At 57.3% G+C, this 25,975-nt stretch overlaps 1 protein-coding gene across 2 annotated transcripts in view; it reads left to right on the plus strand.

Moving 5' to 3' along the window:
• CROCC (ciliary rootlet coiled-coil, rootletin) overlaps positions 1–25,975 on the plus strand; it is a 45,525-nt gene that overhangs the window by 2,607 nt on the left and 16,943 nt on the right. For both annotated transcript variants that reach the window (XM_030325468.1, XM_030325466.1), the window contains 21 exons: positions 4,195–4,380; positions 4,477–4,527; positions 4,626–4,687; positions 4,773–4,938; positions 5,548–5,654; positions 10,029–10,265; positions 10,967–11,063; positions 11,730–11,813; positions 12,253–12,486; positions 13,231–13,430; positions 15,298–15,480; positions 16,810–16,954; positions 17,547–17,693; positions 18,150–18,380; positions 19,542–19,735; positions 20,018–20,145; positions 21,282–21,451; positions 23,472–23,651; positions 24,402–24,536; positions 24,856–24,999; positions 25,405–25,643. In XM_030325468.1, coding sequence (XP_030181328.1) covers positions 4,195–4,380; positions 4,477–4,527; positions 4,626–4,687; positions 4,773–4,938; positions 5,548–5,654; positions 10,029–10,265; positions 10,967–11,063; positions 11,730–11,813; positions 12,253–12,486; positions 13,231–13,430; positions 15,298–15,480; positions 16,810–16,954; positions 17,547–17,693; positions 18,150–18,380; positions 19,542–19,735; positions 20,018–20,145; positions 21,282–21,451; positions 23,472–23,651; positions 24,402–24,536; positions 24,856–24,999; positions 25,405–25,643 — 3,320 coding nt within the window. The remainder of the gene's footprint in view (positions 1–4,194; positions 4,381–4,476; positions 4,528–4,625; positions 4,688–4,772; positions 4,939–5,547; positions 5,655–10,028; positions 10,266–10,966; positions 11,064–11,729; positions 11,814–12,252; positions 12,487–13,230; positions 13,431–15,297; positions 15,481–16,809; positions 16,955–17,546; positions 17,694–18,149; positions 18,381–19,541; positions 19,736–20,017; positions 20,146–21,281; positions 21,452–23,471; positions 23,652–24,401; positions 24,537–24,855; positions 25,000–25,404; positions 25,644–25,975) is intronic.

A 25,975-nucleotide genomic window follows, 5' to 3' on the forward strand; every position in this document is an offset into this window, starting at 1 on the left:
CCTAGAGACCCCTGCCACCCCTCGAATGTCTGGACGTCTCTCTGTGCTCCCATGGGTGGGGCTCTTGGGGCCCACCCAGCGGCGGCTGGACACGGAGGCCGGCAGGTGGAGGGGGCCCAGGCAGCATTCTGCAGGCCTTCTGGGGCCACCACAGACTTGCTGCCACCCCCCGTGGGACTGAGGACCAGCAAAGGAAGGAAAGAGAATCCAGGCTTGCCTCCAAGTCCAGACAGGATTCGCATTCCCCAGGCTTGTGCTGCAGGCTTGTGGGGCTCCCGGGGCAGGGGGTCGCTGTGGGCCAGGGCCGGGAGCACTGTCTCCTTTGGGCCCCCAGTCTTGTGAGAGGTGACGCTAGGGAGTTGATGGCTGCAAGTTCGGGAGAGAGTTGCACGGGGGAAGGAGTGTCTAGATGGGAGATGTGTGGGTTGTAATCACAGTCATAATCGTAGCTACTGGTTATTGAGTGCTTACTGTGTGCCAGGTACTTACTGGGTGCTTTACGTTTGATGCACCGAGCTTGGGACCGTGATGATGCTCGTGTAGCAGAGGAACTAACAGGCTCCAAGAGGGAGAGCACCGTGCTTGGGGTCCCACAGCCGGTGAAGGCTAAGTCTCTCTACCCCCAGCCCCAGATGTGCATTGCAGGTTTGTTTTCTGGGTGTAGGAAGAGACGACTGGGCTGGGAGTTCAAGGGGGCAGTTGGAAAGCTGGAAGGACCTCGGACATGACCCTCTGGATGTAACAAAGAGACTGGAGCCCAGAGACTGAGGCTGGCCCAGAACGCCCTGTGCGGGAGGCAGAGCCAGGTTAGCCGAGGACCCCTGGGCTGGGCCTGTCCACGCGGGGGCATGCGTACTCCTTTTGGGAAGAGGGATATGTGTTCGTGCCTGTGGTTGTGAGGTCCGGCCAGTGTCCTGGTATTTGCTTGCCTGGACAGGCTCCCGACGTGTTGGGACATGCAGAGGAACAGGGTGGGGGGCCCGTAGTGGCCCCAGCTCCGGGGACAGTGTAGAGCTACTTTTCCCAGAGTTTTCGGGAGGTGTGGTGGGTGAGCTGGCCCGAATCCCACATTGTTGGTGGTGACGGGGCCTTGAGCCAGCCCTCTTCCAATTTAGCCCTCTCATCTTTTGGCCACTGGCACGATGCCAGGTCCCTGGGGGCTGTCTCTTAAATGCCAACTTCTGACTCATAGTGTGGCTAGCACGGCGCCCTAAGCGGGCAGGGGCAGAAAAGGAGAGGTGGGGGGGGGGGGGTGGTGGCAGGCTTCTTTTCTGCTAACCCATGTTGCCGAGGCTGGGCTGCAGCAGGTCAGAGGCTGGGGTGTGTGTGTGGCAGGGGGGGCTGTATTTGTCTAGAAGATTCCCTCGTGGCTGGGGAGGCCCCTGAATAGCATGTAGAGGGGGCCTGGTGTTTCACTTTTGTCTGTCCGAGATGGTGTGAGCAAGGCCCCCACCTGCAGGCAGGGTTTGGGTGCGAATGACCTCAAAGCCTGTCCTGGGGGGTGGGCTCACAGAGAACATGAGAGCCTGAAGATCACTTTATTACAGGTGGGGAAATAGGCCCAGAGCAGGGGCATGATAGGCCCAAGGTCAGTGGTGGAGTTGGGTTGAGACCCCTGGTCCAGGGCTCTGTAGTCCTGTGGCACTCTGTCCCTGCTGCCCGCTTGTTCCCAGGGTACCGGTGGTGGGGCCTGCCCCGGTGGCCATAAGTGTTACATGCGGGCTGCTTTGGAAGCCGGTCAGTGAGGTTGTTCACTCTTTTAAACCCCGCAGCATCCCTGGGAAAAACAAGTGGAGGCAAGGTCAAGGTCTGTGTCCTGTTGACGCATGGAGAGAAACTGAGGCAGAGGCTCCCAGTGGCCACTTCCCAGGTTCCAAGGAGGACCTCACGGTCCCTATGGAGGCCCCCCAATCTTCCTGTCCCTGTGGAGCAGGTGTTGGGCGAGGCAGCTGCGAATGGGAAGGAAGCCATGGCCACATCCCCTGGGCTCCACAGGACAGACCCCCTGGGCTCCCCCAGTGTCCATGGCAACCTGGACAGAGTGAATGAACGGGCGGGTAGTTGGGCAGGGGTTGCTAGGGGAGACAGTAAACTTCTTTCATCCTCAGCGTGGTGACCGCCTCTTTCCCTTTTGAATTACAAGTAAAACTGAAAGGCTGTTTTGTGAGGGGTAGAGTTTGTGGAAAGGGGTGAGGTGTGGCCGGGAGTGGCCCTGGTCTGGCTGTGAGCGCTGGGGAAGCGGGCGGAGCACCCAGCGACGGCCTGAACCCCTCCACGTCACAGCAGCAAACAGCCCCCGTGTGCAAAACGCACAGAGCACAGGCCGCGATCGGACCCCACACAAGACACGTCACACGGAAACACGAGTCCCCCGCGGTGATACGCGCTCAGATTCGTCGGATTCGTCACCGGACACAGCATAAGTCACACCGACAGCCGGGCACCGCACAGTCCTCCCCCCCCCCCCCCCCCCCCCCCCCGTTCACAGCACGTACCACCCAGACGCACAGCCACACGGACGAGACGCACCATCCTGCGGACGACACGACACGTGGTCTCACATCTCACGGACACACACGGCCAGACAAAGGCGTGCGTACCTGCACGTGGCCTAGAGTCGCTGATCCACGTGCCCCAGACCCCCCCACGTACAGGCCTGCACGCAGACATAAAAACATACGAACACACGGGCACCCCCGTCTTGCACCGCAACAGAGACCTGTGACCACAGAGGCCTCCTCGCGGAGGTCCCCATGAAGGCCTGGACACAGAGATACACGGGGTCCCTTATGGAGACAAATGCCAAAACACACCCAGCCGCCGCCAGATACACATAGCCTCTCACTGCGCTGAGATGTAAACAGTCTGCCCGTCACCTGCCTTAGGTAGGCTCCAGGCAGACCCTGGTCACAGGCCTGCAGCCTGCCTTCCAGGCAGAAGCCCCCAAGAAGTCCCCACCGGCTCCTCTTTATGGGTGGCACCCCAGTGGCCACTGTCGCCCTGCCCCAGCACAGTGGTCCGTGGCTGAGTGGCCCCTGGGTGTCCTGGGTGTGAATACAGGCCCGGAGGGCTAGCCTGGTCTGGGCCTGTCATTTAGCTAGGGCAAATAACCCTGGAAGCTTTGGAACCCACGCGAATGCCGGGCCTGGGCTAGCAGCCCAGGCAGTGGGGAGGTGGATGGTGAGTGTGGGCCTGGGCTGGAGTCAGCTGGGCTGGGCTGTCTTCCCCTTGATTCTCCCTGACGAGTGTCACTCTTCTCTCAGTCCTGCTCACCCTCAACTGCCCATTCCCTCTTCCCTTCCCCAAAAGCTTGAGGAGGCTGATGGGCCTCCCGGGGCCAGCAGGTGCCTAAGGGGTTAGGAGGCTCAGCCAGAGTGGGGCACCGCCTGTGCTCACGGGCTCTGCCAAAGAAGGGACTGCCAGCTGCCTGGGGGTGGAGGAGGGTGCCGACGGCAGCTTCCCGCAAGGTGGGAGGTGGGGGTAACTTGGGGCTGAGATGAGACGGTATTAATAAGCGTGCCTTATGTTAGAGAGTTTGTGCCTCTTACAGAGAGAGCACTGTGTGCGTGTCGGGGTGGGGGTAGGGGTGGGGTGGGGACTTCACCTCTGTCACCCTGGGGATGTTTGAGACCGCCCCTGTCCTTATGTGTGTGCATGTCTCTAAGCTCAGATACGCACGTGTATATTTTTGCTTCTGCTTGAACGCATTCACATTTGCTCATGCGATTAATTCGTGATCTCCACAAACATGCCACTGCCACTCCTCTGGGTCTAAGATACGACGGGGAACAGAAATCCAGGTTTTCCTGAGCACGCTTTGGGTGGTGGTGGGGAGACATAGGCATGGAGCTAATAATCAACCGCCGCGGGTTAGGTGTTTGGCGGAGAGGATCACTGTGCACGGTGCACGGAGGCTGTAGTGTTTATCCCCGGGTGCAACTTTGTGTTTTGCGTGCAAATGCTCCTGGGCCCACCTGCGTGTGTCCATCCACGCCTTGTCTGTGTGTCGATGCATGTTCAGCCTGTGTCCATGCACAGCGGCATTACCCTGTGCACGCGCGCATCACATCCCGGGCTTGCCCATCTATGCCTGCAAGGCATTGTGGGTCTGGGCCCAGCCTGGCACCCTCTGCAGAGCTCTGGGCCTGCTTTCCCGAGAGGCCTGCGCCTCTCACCCAGGCACCTTCCCTGCAGCTGGAGCAGGCTGTGCGGCTGGAGTCTGGGGAGCCAGAAACGCGGGAGCCCACGGGGCTGGTCCGGCAGAGCGTGGAGCTGCGGAGGCAGCTGCAGGAGGAGCAGGCCTCCTACCGGCGCAAGCTGCAGGCCTACCAGGAAGGCCAGCAGCGGCAGGCCCAGCTTGTGCAGCGGCTGCAGGCCAAGGTCAGGGCTACCCACTCCTGCTCCTGTCCCCCGTGTGCTCGCTTTGCCCCGTCCCCAGCCCCTGGGGCTAACCTTCCACTCCTCACCCACCCGCAGACCCTGCAGTACAAGAAGAAGTGCTCGGAGCTGGAGCGGCGGCGGCTGAGGGTGGGTGCCGGCGGCGGGGGGCGGGGCGCGGGGGGCGGGGCGCGGGGCGGTCCCTTCCCTCTGCTTGCCCAGGCTGATGCCCCACTTCTCCCACCCAGGACACAGAGCACAGCCATGACCTGGAGAGCACCCTCATCCGCCTAGAGGAGGAGCAGCAGAGGTGGGGTGTGGTAGGGAGGGAGGCTAGCTGGTGGGGCTGGCCTCTCCTGCCATGTGCCCACCGGTCCCCTTCATGTCCCCCCCAGGAGTTCCAGCCTGGCCCAGGTGAACTCCATGCTCCGAGAGCAGCTGGACCAGGCGAACTCGGCCAACCAGGCTCTGAGTGAGGACATCCGCAAGGTGACTTCTGACTGGACACGCAGCCGTAAGGAGCTGGAGCAGCGGGAGGCGGCGTGGAGGCGTGAGGAGGAGGTGGGCACGGGGCTCCTGGGAGGCCACTGGGGCCTCGGGGTCCCAGGCTGGCCGGCGGGGAAGGGCCACCGCAGGGTGGTGAGGACTAAGGAGCCGAGGGGAGAGGGAGAGGGAGAGAGGGACGGCCTGCTGGCCCATGAGCCTTTTAGGAGAGGTAAAGAGCTTGTCGTCGTAATAGCTGGCCTTGCTTAGCCTACACGACATGCCTGGCATGCATTTTCTCTTCTGTTCCTCCTAATAACTGTGTGTGGTAGGTGCTGTCATCCTCATTTTAAAGAGAAGTTAAGTCATCCGCCCACGGTCATGCAGCTGGCAGCTGGGATGCAAACCTAGGTCTAGCTCCAGCGCTTTCTGCCTTTTGCGCTGCCTCGCGCAGCCGCAGCCCGTGGAGGCGTTGCAACCCGTTCCCTGTGCGAGAGGGAGGCTGGAGAGCCTGAGCGGTGCGCGCAGGCCGGGCGCGGGCCCGGGGGAGGACCCCCTTCCCGGACCGACGACCGGGTCTCCCGCGCTGGTTGGAGTTGGGGGAGGAGGCGGGGCTGGGGCGGGGGCGGGGCCGGGGCGGGGCCGGGGAGGCGGGGCCGGCCCTCACTCAGCCCGCCTTCCCTCCAGTCCTTCAACACCTACATCAGCAACGAGCACAGCCGCCTGCTCCTCCTCTGGAGGCAGGTCGTGGGGCTCCGTCGGCTGGTCAGCGAGGTGAAGATGTCCACCGAGAGGTGAGGCCCGGCTGGCGGAGGGGCGGCCTGGGGAGACGCTGCAGTCGCTGGAGACAGCCCCGCTTTTTAAATTGAATTCAACTCCGCAGTTGAACTTTAGTGCAACCTAACACACCTACTGTGTGCCAGGCCCTGTAGAGGTGCAGAGACAACTAGTAATAGTTAATTCCTACCACCGTCATGGCAGTCAGCAGGTACTAGGTGTTTACTCTGAGCTAGGCTCTTTGGCTGTTTCGTGTCTTCTGATATGGACAGGGCCCCAGGAGGTAGGAGCTGTGATACTCCCCGCTTCACAGATGAGGGCACTGAGGCTCAGAGAGGTAGAGTGACCTCCCCAAGGTCACACAGCAGTAAGTAAGTGGCCTAGTCAGGATTTACAGCTCCTGCTTTTAATCTGCTAGAATGTGCAGCTTCTGCCACAGGACCTCGCCAGCTCTAGTGATGAAAAGATACGGACCCCCCAAATTCTAGGCCGAGGAAGTGAGTGGTGAGTGAACAGAACAGAGAGACTATCCCAGATGCTCAGACTGATGGGAGGGTTGGGGAGGTCAGAGAAACACTTCATAGACGAGGTGGAATTGGCACTGACCTCAAGGGCTGGGTAGGATTTTAACCACCAGAGACAGGGGCACTCCAAGCAGAAGAAAGAGCGTGAGCAAAGGCTCGGAGGTAGGAGGAAATGGCAGCCAGTGGGTCTGGAACAAAAGGCAGGGGAAGGGAGGTCAGGCTGGGAGAGCCTCAAAGGCCCATGTCAGCAGGGGAGCTCGGTCCTGCTTGATCTTTGAGCAAGTGAGGTGGCAGGGAGAGCTGAGACAGGCAGAGTAGTTCCTTTCTTTTTTCGCGTTACAATTTTATTTAATTATTTATTTGATGATCTTTTGTTAAAGCTTCTTTTTTTTAAATTTGTTTTTTTATTTAAAAAATGTTTTTAATGTTTATTTATTTTTGAGAGAGAGACAGAGCATGAGCAGGGGAGGGGCAGAGAGAGAGGGAGATACAGAATCTGAAGCAGTCTCCAGGCTCTGAGTTGTCAACACAGAGCCCGACGTGGGGCTCGAACCCACAAACTGCAAGATCATGATCTGAGCCAAAGTCGGACGCTTAACCAGCTGAGCCACCCAGGCACCCCAGATGATCTTTTTTTTAAGTCATCAGGTATTCAGTGTCCAAATTTCTAATTGGCTCATCAGTGTCACAGATGGTTTTGCTTCACTTTTTGTGTTTATAATTTGTTTGAATCAGGACCCATCATAGATGCTCACCAAATGTGATTGGCTGACTTGCCTCTTAAGTCTTTTCATTTATTTGTTTAGGAAACTGGGGCAGTTGTCCTGAGTGATTCCCATAGTCTAGATTCTGAGGTGGTGTTTAACACCTTTGTCCCCTGTATTTCTTGTAAATTGGATGTTGGATCTAAGCCTTGATCAGATTCAGGTTCAGGTTTTTGTTTTTTGTTTTTTTTTAAATAAGACTTCTTCCTAAGTGCTGTGTGTGTGCTCTTCTATTAGGAAACCCCAATGCCTGGGTGCCTCTCTTTGTGTACATTGGAAGCCCTTGATGCTCAGTGCCAAGACTCAGACACTCATCAGGGGTCACCAAATCATGAATGTCCCATTCTGTCACTTCTTCGTGTATTAACTGGAATTCTTCTATGAGGCACTTCCTCTCCTTAGTATTATATTAGGCACGTAGTGGTATAGTTGATTCAGGAAAGGAAAGGATTTAGCCTGTTTGTTATATTAAAAAAATATATATACGTGTGTGTATATAATATATATATATATTATGTATATATGTTATATATATTATATCTATATAATATATATAACATATGTATATATGTTTTTTGTTTTTTTTAAATAAGACTTCTTCCTAAGTGCTTTGTATATTATATAGATATAATATATATAACATATATACATATATATATATAACATATATATGTATAATGTAATATATATATATATTTTAAGTAAGCTCTTTGCCCAACATGGGATTTGAACTCAGGACACCAAGATCAAGAGTTGCATGTTCTACAGACTAGGCCAGCCAGTTGCCCCAAATATATATTATTTTTATTTAGCATTTAAAAATTTAATTATTTTACTTTTGAATAACTTACATATTCACAAAATTCAAATTTCAAAAGGGTGTACAGTGAAAAGTCTCCCTCGCCTTTCTGGCCCAGATTCTTCCCTCCCAGTTTCCTACATGACCTGCCAGCCTTATTTTATACAAGAAATACAGCAGATCTCTCTCTCTCTCTCTCTCTCTCTTTTCTGCCCCCCTCCTTGTTCTATACTTTTGGTAGAATTTTGTCTTTGAGTTCTTGAAGATACTTTCTTCACCTAATAGTTATAACTTCAAGGTCGCTCCCTCTTAAGCTCTGAATAGCTGATGCATTTTTCTTGGTTACAGAGTATTCCATTGAATGGATATGCCAGATTTATTTAATAGTAGCCCTCTTTCTTTTTTTTATGGCTAAGATTTTTAGTGTACTTATTTTCAATTGTTTTCTATCTAACATTGCTTACTAGAAGTGATCAATTTTGTTGTGGACCTCTTTAATTAATTAATTAATTTTAATTTGCAGCTACGTTAGTTAGCATATAGTACAATAATGATTTCAGGAGTAGATTCCAGCGATTCATCCCCTACGTATAATACTCGGTGCTCATCCCAACAAGTGTCCTCCTTGTCCGTTTAGCCCATCCCCCAACCCACAACCCCTTCAGCAACCCTCAATTTGTTCCCTGTATTTAAGAATCTCATGTTTTGGGGCGCCTGGGTGGCGCAGTCGGTTGAGCGTCCGACTTCAGCCAGGTCACGATCTCGCGGTCCGTGAGTTCAAGCCCCGCGTCGGGCTCTGGGCTGATGGCTCAGAGCCTGGAGCCTGTTTCCGATTCTGTGTCTCCCTCTCTCTCTGCCCCTCCCCCGTTCATGCTCTGTCTCTCTCTGTCCCAAAAATAAATAAACGTTGAAAAAAAAAAATTAAAAAAAAAAAAAAAGAATCTCATGTTTTGTCCCCCTCCCTTTTATATTATTATATATATTATATAATTATTATATAATTATATTATATTATTATATAATATATATAATATATTATATAATTATTATATATTATGCCCTCCCTTTTATATTATTCTTCTCTTCCCTTATGTTCATCTGCTTTATACCTTAAAGTCCTCATATGAGTGATGTCATATGATATTTGTCTTTCTCTGACTAATTTCACTTAGCATAATGCCCTCCAGTTTCATCCACGTAGCTGCAAATGGCAAGATTTCATTCTTTTTGATTGCCGAGTAATACTCCATTGTATATATATACCATATCTTCTTTATCCATTCATCCATCGATGGACATTTGGGCTCTTTCCATCCTTTGGCTGTTGTCGATAGCGCTGCTATAAACATGGGGGTGCGTGTGCCCCTTGGGAACAACACACCTTATCCTTTGGATAAATACCTAGTAGTGCAATTGCTGGGTCGTAGGGTAGTTCTATTTTTAAGTTATGTTTTTACTTTACACAAAGCAATATATATTTTTTAAAATTTATTTTTGAGAGAGAGAAAGCATGGGGAGGGGCAGAGAGAGAGGGAGACAGAATCCAAAGCAGGCTCCAGGCTCTGAGCTGTCAGCACAGAGCCCGATGCAGGGCTCGAACCCATGAGCTGCGAGATCATGACCTGAGCCAAAGTCAGATGCTGAACTGACTGAGCCACCCAGGTGCCCCACAATATTTTTTTTAAGTTATTTATTTTGGGAGGGAGAGATCACAAGTCGGGGAGGGACAGAGAGAGAGAGAGGGAGTGAGAATCCCAAGCACTGTCAATGCAGAGCCCAATGCTGGGCTCGAACCCACAAATCACGAGATCATGACCTGACCTGGTCTGATGCTTAACTGACTGAGACACCCAATAGTGGCCCTCTTTTGATGCACATATAGATTGTCACCAGTATTTCTTACATGAGCAGTACTGCAGTGGATCACTTTATACACAGGTCACTTCCCTTGCATTGGGCCATATCTGTAGGATAAATTCTTAGGAGTGTAGTCGGTGGGTCAAAGAACCTGCCCATTGATACTTTTCAGAGTGCTTCCTAATTGCCCTGCGCTGTGGTTACACCCACTTACCCTCCTGCCAGCAGTGTAGGCACAGCCTGTTTCTCCATAGCCTCACCTACACTGTGTGTTATGGGACTTTTTTTTTTTTTTTTTTTTTTGCCCATCCAATAGTGGCATCCCACTGTTAACATCCTGGGATAGTTTTAGTTTATACTATAGTTAAATTAAACTATTAAACTATCCTGGGATGGTTTTAATTTATACCCCGCCATCCCATCCCCCTTCTGTGCTCTCTCCACCAGGGACCTGCTGCAGCTGGGAGGGGAGCTGGCCCGGACCTCAAGGGCCATCCAGGAGGCGGACCTGGGGCTGAGCGCAGGCCTGCGGCTGGCCGAGAGCCGGGCAGAGGCGGCCCTGGAGAAGCAGACACTGCTACAGGCCCAGCTGGAGGAGCAGCTGCGGGACAAGGTGCTCCAGGAGAAGGACCTGGCCCAGCTGCAGGTGCAGAGCAACCTGGACAAGGCCAACCTCAGTGCCAGGTGCGTGCCTGGGAGGCACCACGTGAGGCAGGCTTCCCTGCGGAGTGTGCGTCTGGGGGCGCAGGGAAGAGCGAGTGTTTGTTCACCGGGGCTGGGCCTTTCCCCTGTGTGAGCTCAGCCAGTTTTCCCAGGCACCCCATTTGGCAGAGGGGGAGACTGAGGTTCAGGGGGCTCTTGTCCAGGGCACATTATGAGCAGTTTAACCACTGAGGCTAGAACTTAACGCTCCTAGCTCTTGCGATCTAGATGAGTCCCAGAGATAAAGTGAGTGGCAACTTCATTCTCCATTTGTTTGTTTATTTATTTATTATTTATTTACATTTTTGAGAGAGAGGGAGAGAGAGAAGCGGGGCTCATATTCACCCAAAGCAGGGTTCATGCTTACCTGAAGCTGGGCTCGAGCTTACCCAAAGCAGGGCACGAGCTCACCCGATGTGGGACTCGAACTCATGAACTGTGGGATCATGACCTGAGCCAAAGTCAGAGGCTTAAAGACTGAGCCACCCAGGTGCCCTCATTCTCCTTTCATAGATGAGCAATCTGAAGTCCAGAGAGAAGTGACTTGCTCAAGGTCACACAGTTAGGTGGAACCGAGGGTCCCCCCTGAAGGTTTGGGAAAGTATGAAGGACACATTGCTGGTGGGTGTGAGGAGAGGCTGGGGTGGGTCTCGCATTCACCTCTGTCACTGCTCTTCTTCCAGAGTGACAGAGCTGGCCCTGACAGTGGAGCGCCTTCAGAACCAGAATCTGGAGAAGGATCGGGTCAACAAGGCCCTTACTGAGAAGCTTGAGGCCCTGGTGAGATGCACCTGACCCTGAGATGTGGCAGGGTGGGATCGGGAGGCCGACCAGACCCACAGATGAGGGCCATGTTTGCTAGGACCATCCCTAGCATTCCATTCCGATTTGGTTTCACCCCCCCCCCCCATTAATTGAGCACCTAGTGTGTGCCAGGCTTAGTGGTAAGTACATTCACCTCCTTTATCCCATTTCATTCTTTCAGCAGCCTTGTGGCATGATCCCCATTACACAGATGAGGAAACTGAGGCCTAAGGAGAGATACTATCTAGAGTCTCAGAGCCAATAAGCTGGGGCTTGAAAAGATGCTTGTGCCCTGCTAGCACAGGGCTCCTTCTCTAGGAACTGAGCTGCCTCCCCACCAGAGGGACGCCCTTCAAGCGTATTGCCTGGGTTGGTCATCCTTCTGTGTGGGGCCTGGCCTGGGTCCTATGTCCGGCTCTCCTCCAATAGGCTGTGTGACCTATATAGTGACACTGCACTTCTCCGAGCCTGGTCTGTGCATTGAGGGCACGGGGGATGCCATGGGGTCTACCAAGCGTCTCGCCTCTGAGCATGGCCTTAGAGGCCACCTGATGGGTGGGGAGCCAGGGAGGGAGAATAAGGTGGAGATTCAGACCAGGGCAGAGACCCTGACCATCCCTTGTCTCCTCCACACCACTCCAGGAATCCCTGCGGCTCCAGGAGCAGGCGGCCCTGGAGACAGAGGACGGAGAGGGGCTGCAGCAGACCCTGAGAGACCTGGCACAGGTGGGAGGTGGGAAGGAGCCCTGGGCAGGGAGGGGCCCGGCAGTCCGGGGCCACCACGTCCTCTGGTGGCCTTGCGCTGAATCGCAAGCGGCTGGGGGCCCTGGGGACCCATGCTGCTGTTGGACACCCCTGCCAGCTGAGCCTGGCCTCTACCCCGAGGGGAGCCCCCAGTCCGAGATGGGGAGGCGCTGCAAATTCCAGGCCCATCTGGGAGAATCGCCCAATGTCGTCTCGGCAATACACGGGAGAATAGCCGGCGTGCCGAGGCCTGTGGGCCAGGGCGGGTGGAATCGGGAGGACCTGTAGGAAGGGAGCTTAGAATGTGCGGCGGAGCGCGGAAGCCGGACACGGGGCGTCCGCCACCCCACTGCGTCGCCCGGGCTTCTTGGTCCAACTAACCCGCGGCCCCCTCCTCACTGGCCTGGCCCCCCCACCTCAGGCCGTCCTGTCGGACATGGAGAGCGGTGTCCAGCTAAGCGGCTCTGAGCGCACGGGGGACGCGTCGGACGGCAGCCTGAGGGGGCTCTCGGGCCCCCGGACCCCCTCCCCGCCGCGACGCTCCTCGCCCGGCCGCGGCCGATCCCCGCGCCGAGGCCCATCCCCGGCCTGCTCCGACTCCTCCACGCTCGCCCTGATCCACTCGGCCCTGCACAAGCGCCAGCTGCAGGTCCAGGTAGGCGGGGCACCGGCGCCCTGGGGCGGAGCCAGAGTCCCGGGGGCAAGGCTTGGGGCATCTGGGGCGGAGCCAGTATTGTGGGGGTGGAGCTAAGGAGGGGGCGGGGGGGAGGGAGGAGCCTGGGCTGGGCCTGAGCATTTTGGGTGGAGCCAAAACCCAGAGTTAGAGCTTCTGAGTCAGGTCCCATGGAGGTGGGTGAGAGCTGTGGGGCAGATCGGAGTCCAGAGTGGGAGGTGCTTGGGCAGCTGGGGGCGGAGCCTGGGGCAGAGCTAGAGTCCTGGTACCGAAATTAGACAAGAGGTTCCGGGACAGGCAGAGCCAGGACCCTGGGAAAAGGCCTGGGGGGGAGGAGCCAGTCTAGGATGAGAGGAACCGGGGGAGCTAGGGGCAAAGAGGAGTCTGGGGGAGAGTCAGAACCAGAATGCAAAGGGGAGGAGCCTGGGAGCCCTGGGATAGTCAGAACCGGGGAGAGGTCGGAATGTGCTTGGTGGTTTGCCTGGAGCTTACTTAGGTCAGTGTGTCTGAGGAAATGGCGGTCAGAGCCCCGGCAGAGCACTCGGAAGGGGGGTGGGGGCACAGTGAACGGGAGCGGAAACCTAGTCTGGAGGGCTTAGCCCCACTCTCCTGCCTCAGGCTTAGGCCACAGAGTAGGCTGGGTGTGTTCCTGGAATGAGCAGAGAGTAGGGGGCGCTCCGGGAGCTTCCTAGGGCTCCCCCGGACTCAATGGTTCCCATGCCACAGGACATGCGTGGGCGCTATGAGGCCAGCCAGGACCTCCTGGGCACCCTGCGGAAGCAGCTTAGTGACAGCGAGGGTGAGCGCCGCAGCCTAGAAGAACAGCTGCAGCGTCTTCGGGACAAGACCAACGGGGCCACCCAGGCTCATGAGGATGCCCAGCGTGAGGCCCAGCGTCTGCGGGGCACCATTGACCTTCTGAACAGGTGCCTGAGAGGTCAGAGGTGGGGGCCTGGATCTAATGCCAGCCCGAGCCTGTAAGCATGTGGATTGCACTTACATGGTCATAACTGGCCATATGTCTGTTAAAATTCAAATTAATTGAGGGCATCTGGGTGGCTCAGTCCATTAAATGTCTGACCCTGATTTCGGCTCAGGTCATAATCGCACAGTTTGTGAGTTCGAGCCCTGTGTCAGGTTCTGCGCTGACAGCACAGAACCTGCTTGAGATTCTCTGTCTCCCTCTCTTTCTGCCCCTCCCATACTCCCTCTTTTATCTCTTTCTCTCTCTCAAAAATAAATAAATATTTAAAAAAATTAGTTAAACATTTTAAAAAGTAAAAGTTCAGTCCCTCAGTTGTCCTTGACGCATTTTAAAATGGCCACAAATGGCTACAGAACGTTTCTATCATCCCAGAGAGTTCTAATGACAGTGCCATTTAGACTCTGTCATTGGAGGTCTTTGAGACAAGAAATTACCCACTCTTAGCTGTCTGGTTATTTTTGTTGTTGTTGTTGTTTGCTGTTTCTCCTCAATGTAACTGCAGAATTAAAAGCTTGAAAAAGGAAGGGGAGGGGTGCCTGGGTGGCTCAGTCTGTTGAGCATCCGACTTCAGCTCAGGTCATGATCTCATGGTGCATGAGTTCGAGCCCTACGTTGGTCTCTGTGCTGACAGCTCAGAGCCTGGGGCCTGCTTGGGATTCTGTGTCTCCCTCTCTCTCTGCCCTCCCCAGCTCGTGCTCTCTCATTCTCTCTCTCTCCCAAAAATAAACAAGCATTAAAAATTAAAAAAGAAAAAAAAAAGAAAAAGAAACAAGAAGGGGAAATAAGAAGGCAGGACCTTCTCACAGCCTCACCTGCCTGTCCTAACCTCTGTTAGGGAGCACTGACTCTGCTCCCCGTTGCGTTTCCTGGCAGTGACGTAGATAAGGCTTCTAGTACACCTGCCATGTGCCAGGCTCATTGCCAAGTGCTTTGGGCAGATTATTTAAATTAGTCTTCCCATCAAACTCCCGCAGGTTGGAGCTGGGCTATCCCGAGGTTGAAAGACTTGTCCCAGCTGACGCAGCAGTGTGGCTGGGGGTAGGAATTGGAACTCAGGTCCATCTGAGAGCAAAACCCGGGCTCCCCGTGCCTTGGAAGGAGGGCCTTATACGTGGCTGTGTTCACGGTGAACTCCTCATCTTGCGTTCTGCTATTTTTATTTCATATATCATGTTATATGGTTTTTCCCACCCACTGCGGCCTTCGTGTCTGGTATACTTACCGGTTGCCCCTTCAAGTGAAGAGGCGGGCAGTGGAGGCTATGCCAGCGATCAGCCCTAAGCTCATGCCCAAGCTAAGAACCCCGGCTGGCTCGGAAGGAGGGGTGACATCCCCTGCTCCGTTGCTGTGACCACTGGCACTGGGGCAAGAGGCAACACTCTGTGAACCTCCAGAGTTCCCAGTTGCAGTCCCCTCCCTCCCTCGCTGGCCACCGTGTGCAGCTGGGCATACCCAGCTCTATTGGGCCTTCCAGAATTGAGGGGCATTTCCTGGTCATACAGACTGGTCCGTGTGTCCCGAGAGCCTAGCGTGGCCTGGTGGGGTTGTTGGGGGCCATGCCAGTGCCTCCATCCGTTCCCTTGGGTGGGCTGGGGGGGAGAAGGAAAGCTGGGTGTCCTCTGACGGGAAGAGTCCGCTCCAGGGAGATGCGGATGAAGTGAGTCGTGCTGGGGCGGGGTCGGGGAAGGCTTCCTGGAGGCAGGCGCCTTAGAGGTCAGAGGACGGGGCTCACGGGAGGACAGCAGCACGGCCCTCTTGGCCGGGGAGGGCCGCCCCAGCAGCGCCTTCAGCTCTCCCTCCTCCTCCAGGGAGAAGGACAGCCTGGCCCGCAGCCTGCAGACGGCCCAGCAGCAGGCCGAGGAGCTACGGCAGGAGCGAGAGAAGCTGCAGGCGGCTCAGGAGGAGCTGCGGCGCCAGCGGGACCGGCTGGAGGAAGAGCGGGAGGACACGGCGCGGGACAGCGAGCGGACTCGCAGGGAGCTCGAGCGCAGGTGAGCGGCTTCTGGCCTCCCCTGCCCAGAACGGACCTTGGGAGTCCCGACGGTCCTCCCTGGGGGCCGGGGAGGACCGACGGTGTCCCAGACGTCCTACTGTCTGGGCATCTCTCTGTGGCACCTCTCTGAGGAAGGGTCTTCTCACCAGCCCCGTTTCGGGAAACTGAGGCTCAGGGAGATACAGTCACTTACCTGGGATCAGAGAACTGCTATGAGGCAGGAGTGTGGATGGTGACAACAACGGTAACTAAAATAGCAGTAGTAACACTAATATCATTGTTTAGGGGCGCCTGAGTGGCTCAGTCTGACTTCAGCTCAGGTCATGATATCGAGGTTTGTGAGTTCGAGTCCCACGTCGGGCTCTGTGCTGACAGCTCAGAGCCTGGAGCCTGCTTCGGATTCTGTGTCTCCCTCTCTGTCTGCCCCTGCCCTGCTCCCACGCTCTCTCTCTCTCTCTCTCTCAATAATAAATAAACATTAAAAAATTAATATCATTGTTTAAATTGAAAGAGTAATGTAATATTACCAAGTATTAGACACCATTTTAAGCACTGAGGTTCTCTCCCCCCCCCCCCTTTTTTTTTAACGTGTATTTATTTTTCAGAGAAAGAGAGCAGGGGAGGGACAGAGAGAGAGGATCCCAAGCAGGCTCTGTGCTGTTAGCGCAGGACCTGACGCAGGGCTCGAACTCACGACCCGTGGGATCACGACCCGAATCAAAGTCAGCCGCTCACCCGACTGAGCCTCCCCGGCACCCCTACACTGAGGTTCTCGTGTTCAGCCCTCATGGCAACTCTGCTGTAGGAGCTCTCATCCCCATTTTGTGGATGGTGAAACTGAGGCATAGAAGGGCCATGTAATTTGACCTAGGTCATCACACGGCTAGTTAGTAAAGAGCCGGGCTTTGATCCCAAGCGTTCTGCCTTCAGAGTTAACCTCTTGACCGCTGCACTGCCTCCTCCTCTGAGGCATAAGTAACAGTGGTGTTTAGTACATTGTGGTAGAGAATATTGTTCTTGCTTCCGCAGACTGTTGGGGAGATATGTCAGGCACTGTTTTAAGCATTTCATGTTCAGTAGATCACATATCCTTATAACAACTTCATGCGGCAGCTGTCACCCCATTTTGCAGATGTGAAAACTGAGGCCCAGAGTCCCAGAGTCCCAGAGCCAAAAGTGGTGGGCTTGGCTGTCCCTGTGAGTGAGGCTCTGGCCTCCAGGGCTCCCGTCTCAGGCCTGGTCCCTGGCCTGCGCCAGGGCCGTCTGGCTGCGGGAGACTCTGAGCAGGGAGGTGACGTGGGGCACCCGCCCACCCTGTGTCCCACAGCCACAGACAGCTAGAGCAGCTGGAAATGAAGCGCTCAGGGCTGGCGAAGGAGCTGGTGGAGGTGAGGGAGGCGCTGAGCTGTGCCACGCTGCAGAGGGACATGCTACAGGCTGAGAAGGCCGAGGTGGCTGAGGCGCTGACCAAGGTGGGTCCCCGAGGCCCCAGGCCTTCTCCCTCTGGCCACACTCTGCCCCCTGTTTCAGGCTGTCCTCGGACCCCAGTCATAAGTGAACGGACCTCTATTAGTGGTCATGTCCTTGCTTTTCCAGATGCGTCTGGGGCAGTGCTGTTCAGGCCATCCCATCCCACCTCTGGACACAGGTCCTGGGGTCTGTGAGAGCTGGGGACACAGTCCTTGGCGGGTGCCTGCCCCACCCCTGTACTCTGGGTCTTGAGCAGTGTCCCCTTAGACCCCGCTCTGTGGGACCCTCTGACCCCCGCCCTGCCCTACAAGAGCTGGGGTTCCCTTGGCTCCCGCACAGCTCTGCTGTGTGTGGTTTCTTTTGAGTAACTTCATAGGCAGCCGGCCTGTAGCGATTGTTTTCTGTCTCGTGTTGTGTTTTCCCTCGCCCCCCACCCCGTCTCTGAGGGTGTTTCTCCCCACCCTCCCGCCTCCATGCCTCCACCCTCTCCCATCTCCGTGCCTCTGCACGTCGTTTCCTGCCTCTCCCCGCCTCTCCCCTCTCTCCATCTCTCCCATCCGGCTGTCTCTGGCCACCCTGGCCCCCACCCCGCAGGCTGAGGCCGGCCGCGTGGAGCTCGAACTCTCAATGACCAAGCTGAGGGTCGAGGAGGCCTCTCTGCGGGACTCCTTGTCCAAGCTGAGCGCCCTCAACGAGAGCCTCGCCCAGGACAAGCTGGGTCTGAACCGCCTCGTCGCCCAGGTATGCCGTGTGCCCGCAGGCCGCCCACCCGTGTGCCCCACTCAGAAGCCCTACTCGCTGAGGTGGCCCAGGCCCGGCCTCGTCCCCCGCCCCTCACCCTCGCTGCGTATCTCCCTGTACACCTCTGGCCCTGTACCTGTCGGGACAGGTCCTGGTCCTGTCCTGTGCCTGGTCCGTCTGTGCCTGTCCTGGTCGCTGCCTCTCTTTCTGTGTCTGTTCTGACTCCGTCTGTGTCTTCTCCCTCGCGGTCGGAGAGAAAAGAAGCTCCGTGGACCCTCCTCCCTGCTGCCTCCTCCTCAGTGTCCCCACGCCCTTTCCCCCGGGGAGCCTGCCCTGGGCTGGCTGTGATGGGTGGGTGGGTGGGTGGGTGGAGAGGAGGGGGCGTCCGCGGTCCTTCCGCTGGTGGAGGGGCTGAGCCGACCCTCCGGCTGGTTCGCTTGCACCTGGCTGCCGCAGCTGGAAGAGGAAAAGGCGGCCCTGCTGGGCCGGCAACGGCAGGTGGAGCAAGAGGCCTGCTTGGCCCGGGAGGCGCAGGAACGGCTGGAGCACCTACGGTTGGAGCAGGAGGTGGAACAGCAGGGCCTGGAGGGCTCCCTGCGGGCGGCCGAGCAGGCCCGGGAGGCCCTGGAGCACCAGCTCCCCGCGTTGCGCCAGGAGCGCTGCCGGCTGCAGGAGCAGCTGGCCCAGGTGGGTGTGGGGGGGTGGGGATGGGAGCAAGGAGGGGGAAGGGGTTTCTGCCTCCCAGCCTCCTGCCTCCTGGGATCCAGGGGACTAGGAGCGTGACTGTGGGTTTAAGTCCAGCCCTCCCTTTCCTTTGCTAGCTGGGAGCCGTGGGCAAGCTCCGCAACCGCCCGATGCCTCAGTTGACCCCTCTGTCACGTGGGGCTGATAGTTCTTATCACAGCACAGTCGCGGAGGCACTTGGTAGACGGATCACCACCCAGTAAAAATTCATGATACGATACCAGATAGAGAAGTTTTGAAGTGGCACCTTAGACTTTTGGGGACCCAGCGGGAAGGCACCTTAGGATTTCAGGGATCCAGGGGCCTTGATATAGTGCCTGTCCTGGAGAGCCCAGGTTCCTGGGAGGGACCTCTAGGCGATGGGCTATGGGGCACAGGACACAGGGCTCCGGGGCTCCGCTCTGTTTTGTGTATTCAGCTCCTCTGGAAGTTTTCGGGCACAGAAAGCATTCTGGCACTCCCCAAACTGAGTGAGGACACTTATTATTTTTTTATTTGAGGAGGAGAATGGGGGAGAGGGGCAGAGGGAGAGAGGGAGAATCTCAGGCAGGCCTCATGCTCAGTGCGGAACCTGACGTGGGGCTCAATCCTATGAACGTGAGATCATGACCTGAGCTGAAGTCAGGACGCTGAACCGACTGAGCCCCCCAGGCGCCCCTGTATTTATTTGTTTTGAGAGACAGAGAGAGAGAGAGAGAGAGAGAGAGAGAGAGAGAGAGAACGAGAGAAAATGAGTGGGGAGGGGCAGGGAGAGAGGGAGAGACAGAATCCCAAGCAGGCTCTGTGCTGTGAGCTCAGAGCCCAGGGCGGGGCTCGATCTCACAAACCGTGAGATCACGACCTGAGCCAAAATTAAGAGTCGGACGCTTAACGACGCACTGAGCCACCCAGGCGCCCCCTGACGCTTATTTTGTATGCGTGTACATCGTAGGTCCAGAGAACGCTGTGACTTGTCCGAGTACACACAGCACACACAGCCTGAGGTTGAATCCAGGTCTCCCGCCTGCCAGGCCAGGCCTGGGTCGGGCTCAGGGTCGGGGTGCTGCCTGACGAGAAGCCGGGGAGTTTGGGGAGTGGTACTCATGGTGCCTGGGTCGGGGCCAGCTCTCCCGGCAGCTGAGCGGGCGCGAGCAGGAGCTGGACCAGGCACGGAGGGAGACGCAGCGGCAGGTGGAGGCGCTGGAGCGGGCAGCCCGGGAGAAGGAGGCTCTGGCCAAAGAGCGGGCCGGCCTGGCGGTGCAGCTGGCCGCAGCTGAGCGAGAAAGCCGGACCCTGTCGGAGGAGGCCACACGCTTGCGGTAAGGCCTTAGGCTCTGCCCAGCCCACCCTGGGCAGGCGGTGGGACGGCGGGGAGGGGGGTCTGCCTGGGCCCGCCCTGGCATCGGCCCATGGGGGCAGTTACTTAGGAGCCAGGCTTGCCAACACGTTCTAGCTAGGGCCCAGCCTTCCCCCAGGGAGCGTGGGCCTGGCTGAGCAGGTAGGCTGGCACCTGGCCCACGGCCGGCCACGCCCTGGGAGCCACAGTTTCCTGGGGCCCAGGAGGCCGAGTCCCAAGGCCTCAGGGATTGTATGTGCCGCAGCCTGGAGAAGGAAGCCCTGGAGAGTAGCCTGTTCGAGGTGCAGCGGCAGTTGGCGCAGCTCGAGGCCCGCCGGGAGCAGCTGGAAGCCGACGGGCAGGCCCTGCTGCTGGCCAAGGAGACCCTGACTGGTATGGGGGGCCCGAATCGGGGGTAGGGAACTCCAGGCTCCAGCCCGGTCTATATAACCCGTCGGGTTCTGGGGGCTCTGGAGGTTGGGAGCGCTGGCCCTGGAGTCTGGCTGACCTGAGTTCCGATTCTGCTTTTGCTACTTAGATCTGAGCTCTCTCGAGCAAGCCTCTTCCCTCTCTGGGCCGAAGGTTCCTCACTGGCAGTTAGAGGTGATAATGCTCCTCCTCTACAGCTGTTGCCAGGATGAGGCGAGGAAAGCGTGTGAAGGCCTTGGCCCAGGGCCTGGTTCAGCCAGCGGTGGCTGTTTGTCCTCGTCAGGGCACTTAGGTCTGAGTTCTCTGCAGAGCCACGGACTCTCTCGGCCCCCCACCCGCAGCCCCTCTTCCCTCCGCGTCCCCCACCCAGTGTCTCAACTCAGGGGTTCCTCTTACTCAACGAGCATTTACCAGGCATCTACTTGGGCCGTAAAAATTAATTTTGCTGTCCACATCTACCTGAGCCAGACAGAACCAGGAAGGGGCATGCTGACAGAGTCTCTGGTGGGCTTCCAACCCAGGAGATGGTTTTTAGATTGTTCCCAGTGGGGTATGACTTCCCCATGGTCACCTCCATTAGTGCTGACAGCCCAGCAAGTATGTTTATAGCAATCAGTCATTAAAGGAGACGCCTTATGGAAAGCCGTGCAGCTTTGGAAAATTACCTGACTTCTCTGAGCCTCCATTTCCTCATCTGTAGATTGGGCATGAGACAAGCCACGTAGGTGTGTTACGAAGGTGTGGTGAGAATATATCTCTCATGTGCTCCGCCAGGAGTTTGACCCCTTGTAAGCATTCAGTCAATAATGGGGGCTGTTATATTTTTGCTAACCTCCCCATTTGGGGGAGGGAGGTCTTCCTCATGTCGTTTCATTTCTTTGATGCCATTCGCAGTCGACAGGGAGGGAGACAGGGCCAACAGACTCATGTGGCAGATGGGGAAACTGAGGCCCAGAGAGAGCAGGGAGCTTCCCCCAGGGAACCCAGCTTAGATCCCAGGGGGACCCTCGATCATCTGGGAGCTGCCCACGTGGCTCATCAGGTTTGAGTCTGCTGGCCCATGGGGAGGTTCTGACCCAAGGCTGTCCCTTCCTGTGCAGGGGAGCTGGTGGGCCTACGGCAACAGATGACAACTACAGAGGAGAAGGTGGCTCTGGACAAGGAGCTGATGGCCCAGAAGCTGGTGCAGGCTGAGCGGGAGGCCCAGGCCTCTCTGCGGGAGCAGCGGGCCGCCCATGAGGAGGACTTGCAACGACTCCAGCGAGAGAAGGTTCGGGCAGCTGGTTGGGGCAGGCGGGGCTCTGAACCGGTGTCTCCTCTGTGACCTCAGGCAACTCACCCTTCTCACTCTGCGTCAGTCTCCAAATCTGTGAAACGGAACCTCATCCCTGTCCCAGGGGCCCTGAGGGCACCTGTGAGGATCCACTGGGGATGCCTTATCGAACATGCAGATTCCCAGGCTCCAAATCTGGTTCAGCCCTGGTGATCCTGATGCAGGGGGTCCACAGCCACATTTGGGAAACGCTGATCTAATGTATAGTAGGAAAGCACTTTTTTTTTTTTTTTTTTTTTCTCAACGTTTTTTTTATTTTATTTTATTTTTGGGACAGAGAGAGACAGAGCATGAACGGGGGAGGGGCAGAGAGAGAAGGAGACACAGAATCGGAAACAGGTTCCAGGCTCTGAGCCATCAGCCCAGAGCCCGACACGGGGCTCGAACTCACAGACTGCGAGATCGTGACCTGGCTGAAGTCGGACGCTTAACCGACTGCGCCACCCAGGCGCCCCGCACTTTTTTTTTTTTAAGTTTATTTATTTATTTTGAGAGAGAGAGTGAGAGCGCGTGTGCAGGTGGGGGAGGGGCAGAGAGAGAGAAGAGAGAAGATCTCAAGCAGGCTCTGCACCATCAGTGCAGAACCTGATGCAGAGCTCGAACTCACTCACGAACCAACCTTGAGATCGTGACCTGAGCTGATGTCAGACGCTTAAGGCTTAACAAACACTTTCATTTGCTAAGAAGTGCTGTTTGCATACGAAAGACCACTCTGGGACCTGAGCACTTAGGCAAAGAGCCAGCTCACCAGAAGACCAAACAGAGCTATCTAAGAGCACTGGTTCTAGAGTTTCTTTGCCTGGGTTTGGACCTGATCTTGGTCATATATTGGTTAGGTTCCCTACGGCCTCAGTGCCTGTAACGATGGGGATGATGATAGTATAGAGTATTGTGAAGGTGAGGTGAGATAATCCATAAAAAGCGTTTGGAATAATGACTGGCACTTCATAAGTGCTCCATAAACGCTGATTGTTATTACTGTGGCCCTAAGATACTGTCCAGAGCCCCGTGTTGGACAGGGCTGCGTCTCTCAGCAGTTCAGGCTGTTGCTTTATGACTCCAGGGGCCACCACGTCGCGCCTAAAGTCAGTCGTCTTAGATTTGGGTGGATAGTATTTCCCTTCTCCAGCAGGGGGCAGCAAAGATTTGAAGAAGGGGCACCTGGGCCTACTTCTCGCAAGGTTGCTAGGGCCTACTGCTGGGGCCAAGTACCCGCCTGGGACCACCAGGGGGCCGTTCTTTCTTTGCCTGTGGGTTCTACCTACTCACCCATCCACCCGGTCCCCAGGGCGCCAGACTCCTGTGTCCTCTCCGACTCCTCCTGTGTCTTCTGGCTTGGCCTCTTAACATCACCGAATCTGTTCTCTTCTGTCGGGCTGCTCTGCATCCCCAGACCCCCTTTGCTCCCCACAGCCCACCCCGCCCCTCACTACCTCAGCCCTGATCCCCGTCCCTCTTCCACAGCTTCCAAACCGCCCCTCGATCCAGCTCATCCCTAGCTTGCCCCGACTCCTCAGAATCAGCCCACCCCTCTCTACAGCCCACAGGGCCTGGTCTGGCCTGGCCGCTGCCCATGGCTCTGATGCATGTCCCCCTCGTAGTTCAGGCTCCAGTGACCTTAGATACAGTGTGTCGGGTTTTCTCTTTCCTCCGGGCCCGGGGCTGGCCTCTGGGTTTGGGATTCTGTTTCTCTCTTGACCTGACGGACTGCGGCTCATCTGTCCTTTGGGAAGTGTTCTCTGGCCCCCGGGCCAGGCTCCTGCCGCTCCCCGGGGCGCACACAGCCCCGGCGTGACCCCATCACAGCCCTTACCATTCACCCCACCTTGTAGTTGCCTGGTGGCCTGCCCTGCCGCTCAGGTTCTGGGCTACAAGTGGCTCTCGCTGGCCTGAGGTCGGTGAGGGGCCGCCTGAGTCCAGCCTTGCGGGTCACACGTGCCCGGGGCCTGGCCCGCAGGAGGCAGCGTGGCGGGAGCTGGAGGCCGAACGGGCCCAGCTGCAGGGCCAGATGCACCGGGAGCGAGAGGAGCTGTTGGCACGGCTGGAGGCAGAGAAGGAAGAGCTGAGCGAGGAGATCGCCGCCCTGCAGCAGGAACGTGACGAGGGCCTCCTCCTGGCCGAGAGCGAGAAGCAGCAGGTTCGTGAGCCCCGGGGTGGCCTCCGCTGCTGCCCCAGGGGCCCCTGTTCTCCCGGGGCTGGTCCCTGTTCAGCCGCTCAGCAGCTGGGAGCTAGGAGTCCCTCTCTGGGTCTCAGTTTCCTCACCTGCAGGATGGGGGGACTCCAGGGGTGTGTGTGAAGCATTGCTGAGACCACGTTCACTGAGCCGTGCCTGGTACATGGTGGGAACTCCCGGAGCGGCTGTCACATTCGTGGCACTGTGAGCACTGGGTCCCAGAAAGCTGACCCACAGCCTGCCATCCCTTCTGCCACTCCAGGCTGGCCATGGTGTCCCCGGGGCTGCCTTCTGAGCAGTCCCTGCGTTGCCCACGTGTAGCAGCTGAACCCTCCTCAAAAGAGCTAACTCCTGACTTTCCCATACCGTAAAGGAGACAGGCCTGTCCTTACTGGCTGTGTCACTCTGAGCAAGCCACTCTGCCTCTTTGAGTCCGTTTCCTCATCTGTAAAAGGGGAATAACGAAGGGCCAGGATTACCGTGGGAAGTTGGCAGGATTTCTAAGTTGTGTCCACGTCCAGACTTGCTGTTCTGGTGGTTGTGCCCTTTTCGGGGGCTGCGGAGGCACCGCTGTCCCGGGTCCACCTGTGGTGACCCAGACAAGGCACCGAGCTGAGCGAGGGCACATTTCCCAGGGCAGGGTGGCGGAAGGGCCCAAGCGTGCCCCCGTGACCAGCCGAGCCCCCAAGCCCTTTGCTCCCCGCCTCTGCCCAGGCCCTGTCCCTGAAGGAGTCCGAGAAGACGGCGCTGTCGGAGAAGCTGATGGGTACACAGCACAGCCTGGCCGCCGTCTCCCTGGATTTGGAGCGGCACAAGAGAGACGCCCAGAGCCGGCAGGAGCAGGACCGGGTAGGGCAGGCCAGGCAGGTGGGCCTCCATCCGAGCCAGGAGGCACGACCCTGCTTGGAGGGGCCCCCTCTCCCAGGCTGTGGGGGGAGCTTCAGCCCCTCCGTGGGGTCCCCCATGAGAGGGAGGTGGCACAGCTCTGCCCGGTGAATCCCGGTCTGAGGGAGAGAGCGGCTGTGGGCACAGCACTCACTGGGCATCAAGGGATCGGCAGACGGTGTGGCAGGCCCGCGGGAAGGGCCGCGTTTGGAGCCGACCCTCCTGGAAACAGCCGGGGGAGGGGGACGGGGGCACCGAGTCTGAGGAGTCCTGTCTGTCCTAGAGCACTGTGAACGCGCTGACGTCCGAGCTGCGGGACCTACGGGCCCAGCTTGAGGAGGCTGCCGCAGCCCACGCCCAGGAGGCCAAGAGGCTGCAAGAACAGGCCCGAAACCTGGACAGGCAGCGGGAGTCCTCCATGCGCGAGGTGAGCCGTTCCGGGCAGCACACCCTAAATGCCGCGGGGGGCCTGGCCCACCAGGGGCCCGGAAGACCCTGCATTTGAGAACGAGCGAACAGCCAATGTAGAAAGGAGGCGGTAAGCCTTTATTAAGCGCTCGTTGTATCTGTCTGGGACTCGGCACTGGTGGGGTCCCTGCCCTCTTGGTGTCCCTCCCTAGAAAGATCCTGGTGGATGATCATTTCAGGCCCAGACACCACTAACTCCAGCACGCTCTGCCCCCGAATCAGAACTCACACCTGTGGTCTGAGTCGCTGCAGAGCCGCGGGGCCGGTGCCTGTGGCCGGGGATACAGGTGCGGGCTGGCTTCTGCCAAGTGCCGGCTCCGGCAGGGCCCGTACCCTGTCCCGTGACAACCTGCCACCCTCGCAGGCAGAAGAGCTTCGGACGCAGCTGCGCCTGCTGGAGGACGCCCGTGACGGGTTGCGGCGGGAGCTGCTGGAGGCCCAGCGCAAGGTGCGCGACAGTCAGGATGGCCGCGAGGCCCAGCGCCAGGAGGCCAGCGAGCTGCGGCGCAGCCTGGGTGAGGGCGTCAAGGAGCGCGAGGCCCTGCGGCGTTCCAACGAGGAGCTGCGGGCGGCCGTGAAGAAGGCTGAGAGCGAACGGATCAGGTGGGGCAACGTGGGGGCAGGGGCCAGCTCGGTCCTTCACCGGGCCCATCCTTCACCCTGGATCACGTCCCTGGAAGCTAACTTCACCCCCAGGGTTCTGGGGAAATCACACAGATGGGGAGTCTGTGCCCTTGAACCACAGCTGGCCACGTGGGTGGTTTTAGGCAATTTTCCCATCTGAAAGAAGGGGAACGGTAGCAGCTGACCCCACTTGCTGGTATCTCCCTGGACACTAGCCCCAACCCTGGAGTCACCTGTTGGCCTCTTGCAGCCTCGGGCCTGGCCCCCGGCCCTACAGGGCTTAGCTCAGGAGGGGCCACGTGGGCAGGTAA

This window comes from Lynx canadensis, chromosome C1, assembly GCF_007474595.2.
Source record: "Lynx canadensis isolate LIC74 chromosome C1, mLynCan4.pri.v2, whole genome shotgun sequence".
NCBI lineage: Eukaryota > Metazoa > Chordata > Mammalia > Carnivora > Felidae > Lynx > Lynx canadensis.